Source organism: Oncorhynchus mykiss, chromosome 10, assembly GCF_057628025.1.
Source record: "Oncorhynchus mykiss isolate SJ-2025 chromosome 10, ASM5762802v1, whole genome shotgun sequence".
NCBI classification, from domain to species: Eukaryota; Metazoa; Chordata; class Actinopteri; order Salmoniformes; family Salmonidae; genus Oncorhynchus; species Oncorhynchus mykiss.
This window is the reverse complement of record NC_143031.1, coordinates 9352501-9362500: the sequence shown is the minus strand read 5'-3', so window position 1 is coordinate 9362500 and position 10000 is coordinate 9352501. Positions and strand designations below refer to the sequence as shown.

Here is a 10000-nt window from a genome sequence, read left to right as displayed (position 1 = left end):
AACGTAGGTGAAATGACAGACACATCAGGTAAGACAAGGTGCAAGACGACGGCTTCGCGTCCTGTTCTATTTTAATATATGGATTAGTTATGTTGAGATTGTCATATTGGACATGACCCTTTATGAGTTTCAAGATAGGGGGTCAAATATTCAATATTTTAAACTGGGTGGTTCGAGCCCTGAGTGCTGATTGGCTGAAAGCCGTGGTATATAAGACCGCATTCCATGGGTATGACAAAACATTTATTTTTACTGTTCTGATTACGTTGGTAACCAGTTTATAATAGCGTTAAGGCATCTCTGAGGTTTGTGGTATATGGCCAATATACCACAGCTAAGGGCTGTGTCCTTAAGAACAGCCCTGAATGCTGATTGGCTGAACGGTTAAGGGCTGTATCCATGCACTCCGCGTTGTATATACCTATACAATACCTATAATATATACCTATACTATAATACTATAACCAAATATATACCTATACAATACCTATAATATACCTATACAAAACCTATACAATACCTATAATATACATATAATATACCTATAATATATACCTATACAATACCTTTTAATATATACCTATACAATACCTATAATATACTTATGCAATACCTATACAATACCTATAATATACCTATAATATATACCTATACAATACCTATAATATACTTATGCAATACCTATACAATACCTATAATATACCTATAATATATACCTATACAATACCTATAATATACCTATAATATATACCTATGCAATACCTTTTAATATATACCTATACAATACCTATAATATACTTATGCAATACCTATACAATACTTATAATATACCTATAAAATACCTATACAATACCTATAATATACCTATGCAAAACCTATAATATATACCTCTATACAATACTTATAATATACCTATACAATACCTATACAATACCTATAACATACCTATACAAACCAATATAATCTAGGTGATAACAACGTTGGTACCTTTGGCACAATCCATGCCATGGAACCCTGGGAAGCAGTGGCACACACCCGACATACACTCTCCGTTTCCATGGCAATTCTGCGGGCATTCTTGCACTGAATCTAAAATTGAACAGCAAGGATTGAAACAGACAAGTTATTATTAGAACTAAATCCTGTATATATGAATATATTATTATAACCAAATAAATATGAATATATTATTATAACCAAACATTTATGAATATATTATTATAAAATCCAAATATATATTAATATATTATTATAACCAAATATATATTAGTATATTACTAAAACCACATATATATTAGTATATTATTATTAAATCCAAATATATATTAATATATTATTATTAAATCCAAATATATATTAATATATTACTATAACCAAATATGTATTCATATATTACTATAGCCAAATATATATTAGTATATAATTATTAAATCCAAATATATATTAATATATTATTATTAAATCCAAATATATATTAATATATCATTATTATAACCAAATATATATTCATATATATTAATGATTAAATATTATATACAATAGAGAAGGATGTGATTGTTCCCTCTCCTTCTCCCTCCTCTAATATCCCTCTCCTTCTCCCTCCTCTAATATCCCTCTCCTTCCCCCTCCTCTAATATCCCTCTCCTTCTCCCTCCTCTAATATCCCTCTCCTTCTCCCTCCTCTAATATCCCTCTCCTTCCCCCTCCTCTAATATCCCTCTCCTTCTCCCTCCTCTAATATCCCTCTCCTTCTCCCTCCTCTAATATCCCTCTCCTTCTCCCTCCTCTCTTTATCCCTCTCCTTCTCCCTCCTCTAATATCCCTCTCCTCTCCCTCCTCTAATATCCCTCTCCTTCTCCCTCCTCTAATATCCCTCTCCTTCCCCCTCCTCTAATATCCCTCTCCTTCTCCCTCCTCTAATATCCCTCTCCTTCTCCCTCCTCTCTTTATCCCTCTCCTTCCCCCTCCTTTAATATCCCTCTCCTTCCCCCTCCTCTAATATCCCTCTCCTTCCCCCTCCTCTAATATCCCTCTCCTTCTCCCTCCTCTAATATCCCTCTCCTTCTCCCTCCTCTAATATCCCTCTCCTTCTCCCTCCTCTTTATCCCTCTCCTTCTCCCTCCTCTAATATCCCTCTTCTTCTCCCTCCTCTAATATCCCTCTCCTTGCCCCTCCTCTAATATCCCTCTCCTTCTCCCTCCTCTAATATCCCTCTCCTTCTCCCTCCTCTAATATCCCTCTCCTTCTCCCTCCTCTTTATCCCTTTCCTTCTCCCTCCTCTAATGTCCCTCTCCTTCTCCCTCCTCTAATATCCCTCTCCTTCCCCCTCCTCTAATATCCCTCTCCTTCTCCCTCCTCTCTTTATCCTTCTCATTAACACCTTCTTTCATTCCAGTTTTGATCAGGCAGACTCCTTCCCTTGTCACCTCTTACCTCCCTACTGTTCATAATGAGACACATCTAAATAATTAACAGTCATTAAAGTTTTACTGAAGGCTGAACCTGCTAGCCTTTATATAGCTAATATAATAGTCTGTTAAAATAGAGTTTAACGCAGAACGACTAGTATTTGATAGAAGAATGATCTCGGGCACTCTACTGTGTGGGCAGCTCCTGGCGGCAAGTGATACGTGCATCTGTTGAGATTCAGGAATTCTTATTCCCATTGTTTATCTGTAAACATCCATTAGCAGAGAGACAATTAGCTAAGAAATATAAAAGAATGCACTGCACAGATAATTCAGAATGCCTCTGTGGTGTGACTGTTTAACACATTATTTAAATGATTCAGTAAACTACAACTTCTTAGCATCCCAAATGTCCTCACACCCCTACGTCCTCCCTCCACAGCCCCTGCCACACATGATAACCTCCCTAATTTTATTTTAATTTTACCTTTATTTAACTAGGCAAGTCAGCTAAGAACAAATTCTTATTTTCAATGACGGCCTAGAAACAGTGGGTTAACTGCCTGTTCAGGGGCAGAACGACAGATTTGTACCTTGTCAGCTCGGGGGTTTGAACTTGCAACCTTTCGGTTACTAGTCCAACACTCTAACCACTAGGCTACCTGCCGCCCCTACACTCTAACCACTAGGCTACCTGCCTCCTCTACAGTCTAACCACTAGGCTACCTGCCGCCCCCACACTCTAACCACTAGGCTACCTGCCTCCTCTACAGTCTAACCACTAGGCTACCTGCCGCCCCCACACTCTAACCACTAGGCTACCTGCCGCCCCTACACTCTAACCACTAGGCTACCTGCCTCCTCTACAGTCTAACCACTAGGCTACCTGCCGCCCCTACACTCTAACCACTAGGCTACCTGCTGGTTACTGGTCCAACACTCTAACCAATAGGCGACCTGCCGACCCTACACTCTAACCACTAGGCTACCTGCCGCCCCTACACTCTAACCACTAGGCTACCTGCCGCCCCTACACTCTAACCACTAGGCTACCTGCCACCCCTACACTCTAACCACTAGGCTACCTACCCCCCCTACACTCTAACCACTAGGCTACCTACCCCCCCCCCCCCCCCCCCCCACCAGTACACATCCCCACTACAGAGGTAAGTACAATTCAAGTAATTTAATTGGTTCGATCACTCAGTGTCCCCATGGCGATACGGCAGCGGGAGAGACTCCAACCACTGTGGCGTGTCGTGTGTGGTGCCTCCCCCACGGACCATTTGGAGGTTCACGGAAGCATAAAAGGCAAATGAACAATGAGCAGATTCGTATTCATTTACTAAGAGAGTCTACCGTATGAATACGAAACGCTTGCTTTGGCCTCGTGTATATCAACGTGCGTCTTTAGGCTGGACCTGCACAGGACTCTAGGGAACAGTTAGGAGTTAGAGTTGCCAAGCCGAGCCGTCCGTCTTTTCTCACTTCCTGCTCTCTTTCAGTCTAGCTCAAGCTCCGGTTCTGTTCTGTTTGGTTCTCTTCTCAGTAGCATCCTCCTCAGAGAAGGTTATCATTCAAATTAAAATCTCTAAATCAAAAGATGTTGTGTCGTGCGTTTACTGCAGCGGAGCCCCACACGTGTGCCGTGTGGACACAGTGCTTCTCTTTGATGGGTGACACCAGAGAGTCACGAATACTACTACATTTCCTGTGGTTTTTACCTCTCGTTTGTTCTCAGCTGTTTCATGTTTGTCTACTGTTCGGGGATGGGCCAACTGTGTGACGGGAGCTGTGTACAAACGGAGAGACACTCCACAGGGATACATCTCTTTTATGACTCAATCTCCATCCAACACTTTTATCAGCGCTCACTCCCAATATCAGTCTCAGCCTGTCAGACCAACAGGGATGCAATCCTGGAAGGGTGAATTTGTAAAACTCACTCAGAGGTGTTACTTACTACCAGAATCCTAAATGTTCCGCCCTGGCTTTACAAGGAGAATATAGACGTGTAAAGCAAAGCAGGTAAATATAACAACAGCACCACACCTAGAGCCACGGTGCTGAAGGAGACAGACTCCTTGTCCTTGCCGTCGTTGTAGAAGGCCAGATGCCAGGTGCCAGGGTCCAGGTACTGAACAAAGATGGCCTCGTTCAGAACCACCGTGTGGATGCTGCGGCGCTCCCGAGGAGATTCCACCACACTCCACTTCTCCTTCCCGTCCAGACGCTCCATGTAGTCATACTGAATACAGAGAACATAGTTAGAGAGGGAGAGAGGGACAACAGAGAGAACAGGGTTAGTGAGGGAGAGAGAGAGGGACAACAGCGAGAACAGGGTTAGAGAGGGAGAGAGGGAGGGAGGGACAACAAAGAGAACAGGGTTAGAGAGGGAGGGACACAGATAGAACAGGGTTAGAGAGGGAGAGAGGGACAACAGAGAGAACAGGGTTAGTGAGGGAGAGAGGGAGAGAGGGACAACAGAGAGAACAGAGTTAGAGAGGGAGAGAGGGACAACAGAGAGAACAGGGTTAGAGAGGGACAACAGAGAGAACAGGGTTAGAGAGGGAGAGAGGGACAACAGAGAGAACAGGGTTAGTGAGGGAGAGAGGGACAACAGAGAGAACAGGGTTAGAGAGGGAGAGAGGGACAACAGAGAGAACAGGGTTAGTGAGGGAGAGAGGGACAACAGAGAGAACAGGGTTAGTGAGGGAGAGAGGGACAACAGAGAGAACAGGGTTAGTGAGGGAGAGAGAGAGGGACAACAGAGAGAACAGGGTTAGTGAGGGAGAGAGGGACAACAGAGAGAACAGGGTTAGTGAGGGAGAGAGGGACAACAGAGAGAACAGGGTTAGTGAGGGAGAGAGGGAGAGAGGGACAACAGAGAGAACAGAGTTAGAGAGGGAGAGAGGGACAACAGAGAGAACAGGGTTAGAGAGGGAGAGAGGGACAACAGAGAGAACAGGGTTAGAGAGGGAGAGAGGGACAACAGAGAGAACAGGGTTAGTGAGGGAGAGAGGGACAACAGAGAGAACAGGGTTAGTGAGGGAGAGAGGGACAACAGAGAGAACAGGGTTAGTGAGGGAGAGAGGGACAACAGAGAGAACAGGGTTGGAGAGGGAGAGAGGGACAACAGAGAGAACAGGGTTAGAGAGGGAGAGAGGGATTGAGGGACAACAGAGAGAACAGGGTTAGTGAGGGAGGGAGGGACAACAGAGAGAACAGAGTTAGAGAGGCAGGGAGGGGGGAGGGACAACAGAGAGAACAGGGTTAGAGAGGGAGGGAGGGACAACAGAGATAACAGGGTTAGTGAGGGAGAGAGGGACAAAAGAGAGAACAGGGTTAGTGAGGGAGAGAGGGAGGGAGGGACAACAGAGAGAACAGGGTTAGAGAGGGAGGGAGGGACAACAGAGAGAACAGGGTTAGTGAGGGAGAGAGGGACAACAGAGAGAACAGGGTTAGTGAGGGAGAGAGGGACAACAGAGAGAACAGGGTTAGTGAGGGAGAGAGGGACAACAGAGAGAACAGGGTTAGTGAGGGAGAGAGGGACAACAGAGAGAACATGGTTAGTGAGGGAGAGAGGGACAACAGAGAGAACAGGGTTAGAGAGGGAGAGAGGGACAACAGAGAGAACAGGGTTAGTGAGGGAGAGAGGGACAACAGAGAGAACAGGGTTAGAGAGGGAGAGAGGGAGGGAGGGACAACAGAGAGAACAGGGTTAGAGAGGGAGAGAGGGAGGGAGGGACAACAGAGAGAACAGGGTTAGTGAGGGAGGGAGGGACAACAGAGAGAACAGAGTTAGAGAGGCAGGGAAGGGGGAGGGACAACAGAGAGAACAGGGTTAGAGAGGGAGAGAGGGACAACAGAGAGAACAGGGTTAGTGAGGGAGAGAGGGACAACAGAGAGAACAGGGTTAGTGAGGGAGAGAGGGAGGGAGGGACAACAGGGAGAACAGGGTTAGTGAGGGAGAGAGGGAGGGAGGGACAACAGGGAGAACAGGGTTAGAGAGGGAGGGAGGGACAACAGAGAGAACAGGGTTAGTGAGGGAGAGAGGGACAACAGAGAGAACAGGGTTAGTGAGGGAGAGAGGGAGGGAGGGACAACAGGGAGAACAGGGTTAGTGAGGGAGAGAGGGAGGGAGGGACAACAGGGAGAACAGGGTACCTGTGCGTGGGAGGGGGGCAGGCCCTTGCGGATGTACACCCCAAAGAGTGCGTCTTTGCCCAGGGAGATGTTGAACTTGAGGAACAGGGGCTGGCGGAGGTGTAGTAAGGAACGCCAGAACACTCCTGGGGGGACATCCTGGCTCAGCCGCCGACCTACCTCCAGCTCACCTGTACTTATACTACTGTTCCTGTACACCCATGGCCCTGAGAGATGTAGGGAGGGAGGGAGGGAGGGAGAAAAAGGAGAGAGAGAGAGGGAGAGGGAGAGGTGAGAGAGGGAGAGGAGAGAGAGAGAGAGAGAGAGAGAGGAGGGAGAGGAGGGAGAGGAGAGAGAGGAGAGAGAGGGAGGGAGAGGATGGAGATGGAGGAGAGAGAGGGAGAAAAAGGAGAGAGAGAGAGGTAGGGAGAGGTGAGAGAAGGAGAGGATAGGAGAGGAGAGGATAGGAGAGGATAGGAGAGGAGAGAAAGGGGAGAGAGAGGAAGAAAAAGGAGAGAGGGAGAGGGAGGGAGAGGATAGAGAGAGAGAGAGAGAGGGAGAGGGGGAGGGAGGGGAGAGAGAGAGGAGAGAGAGGAGAGAGAGAGAGGAGAGAGAGAGAGAGAGAGGAGAGAGAGAGGGAGGGAGAGGAGAGAGAGGAGAGAGAGAGAGAGGAGAGAGAGAGGGAGGGAGAGGAGAGAGGGAGGGAGGGAGAGGAGAGAGGGAGGGAGAGGAGAGGAGAGAGGAGAGAGAGAGAGTGACAAAGACAAAGAGATGTACCTCAGATCTCTATTGACGGAACACATCTACTGTGATAAGAAGTAGAATGTCAACCTCTCCAGCTTATGGAGATGCAATGTAAATATTTGTGTTACATAGCAGGAACAAACGAACACAGAGATGCTGTTTTGTCATACAAGGTGTTTAGTTATGACACTAATAATAATTTGACACTGTAAAAGGTTTCTAGATGTTTCCATAGCAGTGCTACAGGATGTAGCCCCTTTTCCCCATGGGGACAGTGAGGAACTAAAGATCTGCTGTCATTCTTCTCCTCGCTCCTCGCTCGGTAGGATAATATTCCCAGACCTGTTGGTCGTGAAGTCCTCATGGGACTGTGGAGGGAGACAGTGGTGAAGGCTCATCATCATAGTTCTCCATAGGGCAACATATCTCCCCTTAAAAACACTTGACAAATTGCTGCAGGCGTTGCTTTCCCACTCTGGTTTTGAGTAGTTAACCCAAAATGATTTGATATTTTCCTAGCTGAGAAACCTCTGGCTGCATTAAAAATAGATAAGGGAGAGAGAGAGAGATAGCGAAAGAGAGAGAGAGAGAGAGAGAAGAAGGGAGCAAGAGAGAGCGAAAGAGATAGAGAGAAGGGAGAGAGAGAGAGAGAGAGCGAAAGAGAGAGAGGAAGGGAGAGAGGGAGAGAGAGAGCGAAAGAGAGAGAGAGAGCGAAAGAGATAGAGAGAAGGGAGAGAGAGAGCGAAAGAGAGAGAGAGAAAAGGGAGAGCGAGAGACAGAGCAAAAGAGAGAGAGAGCGAAAGAGAGAGAGAGAGAGAGAGAGAGAGAGAGAGAGAGAGAAGAAGGGAGAGAGAGAGAGAGAGAGAGAGAGAAGGGAGAGAGAGAAAGAGAGAGAGAGCGAAAGAGAGAGAGAAGGGAGAGAGAGAGAGAAGGGAGAGAGAGAAGGGAGGGAGGGAGAGAAAGAGAGAGAGAAGAAGGGAGAGAGAGAGAGAGAGAAGGGAGAGAGAGAAAGAGAGAGAGGGAGAGAAGGGGGAGAGAGAGAGAGAGAGAGAGAGAGCGAAAGAGATAGAGAGAAGGGAGAGAGAGAGCGAAAGAGAGAGAGCGAGAAGGGAGAGCGAGAGAGAGAGCAAAAGAGAGAGAGAGCAAAAGAGAGAGAGAGAGAGCGAAAGAGAGAGAGAGAGAAGAAGGGAGAGAGAGAGAGAGAGCGAAAGAGAGAGAGAGAGAGAGAAGAAGGGAGAGAGAGAGAGCGAAAGAGAGAGAGAGAGAGAAGGGAGAGAGAGAGAGAGAGAAGGGAGAGAGAGAAGGGAGAGAGAGAGAGAGAGAGAGAGAGAGAGAGAGAGAAGAAGGGAGAGAGAGAGAGAGACGAAGTCCTGGGTAGCGATATGTTCCTCCCACAGTATTAAGGAAGGGGTGTTATTCCTCCTAAAAACATCTCAGTGGAACCGCCAGAGTCCTGACAGTGACGATCACAGACACATCAGCATTAACAACAATGAACCAGAACAGTCTTTATAAACACAATGCTCTGACTGGCCTCCAGAACAGTCTTTATAACCACAATGCTCTGACTGGCTCCCAGAACAGTCTTACATCTCCTTCTCTACGGCTGTACAGCAGAGATCACCTCACCTCCTGTAGACACCAGGACCCAAGCCCCAGAGTTAGGGGAGGCATCAACAATTTAGTCTGAAGTCTGCCACAACACAGTCTTATGTAAAACTGTTGCCAGTGCCACCGAACCCCAGGAGAGCCCAACCAGACTGCTGTATCTTCCCAGCGAATGAAGGGTTTTGGTACCATTCCCAACAGATGACAGATGTGCACTCACTCATATCTTGTCCTTTCCACAACCTTCTCTAATGACATGAAGCCCAGGCAAATTCAAACACTCCATTTCCGCGTCTGACTAGAACAAACCAGCTCGGCCCAGACGGGCAGTGTGCGTCTGTCTGTGTGTCGGCTCATGAGACAGCTCGTAGTTGGCGGCTCCTCAGAACCACTCCAGAGGACCTCCATCAAAGCCGACGCTGGGAAAAACCCTTCAGAGAGCGGTTTCACAGCACCTTCCACCCACGCTACGCCTCCTCTCGCTGGATTACATGGTGTTGTTACAGTCCTCCTAATTTACGACGGCCAGACAATTCCACAGACTGAAGGAAGGGATATTTGGTTTTAGCAGAAATCAAACGAATGTGCATCGGTATGAGGGAGGAATTACTAAGGATTTATCTGAGAGCGTGTTTTCTAGTGTTTTAGGGAAACTGCGACATTACGGCAACATGGTGGACAGACGGCGAGCCTTGGTGTCATCTTTAGATTAGGCGCCGACTGCAAATGTCAAACTAACTAAGGTAAATAATGCAATTAGCTCCTTCAATAGAACCTGTGTACACTCTGTTGATGCAATTACGATTCTAGAATATGATGCAATTACGATTCTAGAACATGATGCAATTACGATTCTAGAACATGATGCAATTACGATTCTAGAACATGATGCAATTACAATTCTAGAACATGATGCAATTACGATTCTAGAACATGATGCAATTACGATTCTAGAACATGATGCAATTACAATTCTAGAACAGTTATGCCCCAGACAGGGTAAGCTCCACTATAATTCAAACAAGAGAACTAGTTGTAATTTGTTCACTAACGAATGAAAGCCAGGGTCTTCTTGCTCTTTCTCTGTCTGTTAC

At 46.4% G+C, this 10000-nt stretch overlaps 1 protein-coding gene across 1 annotated transcript in view; it reads right to left on the bottom strand.

Annotated features, from left to right (window-relative positions):
* The window catches only part of LOC110534851 (teneurin-2), a 140242-nt gene that overhangs the window by 41759 nt on the left and 88483 nt on the right, over nucleotides 1-10000 (bottom strand). Inside the window, exons 6-8 of the mRNA XM_090188885.1 lie at nucleotides 6576-6781; nucleotides 4461-4656; nucleotides 988-1089 (exon numbers count right to left, since the gene is read on the bottom strand). Coding sequence (XP_090045011.1) covers nucleotides 988-1089; nucleotides 4461-4656; nucleotides 6576-6781 — 504 coding nt within the window. The remainder of the gene's footprint in view (nucleotides 1-987; nucleotides 1090-4460; nucleotides 4657-6575; nucleotides 6782-10000) is intronic.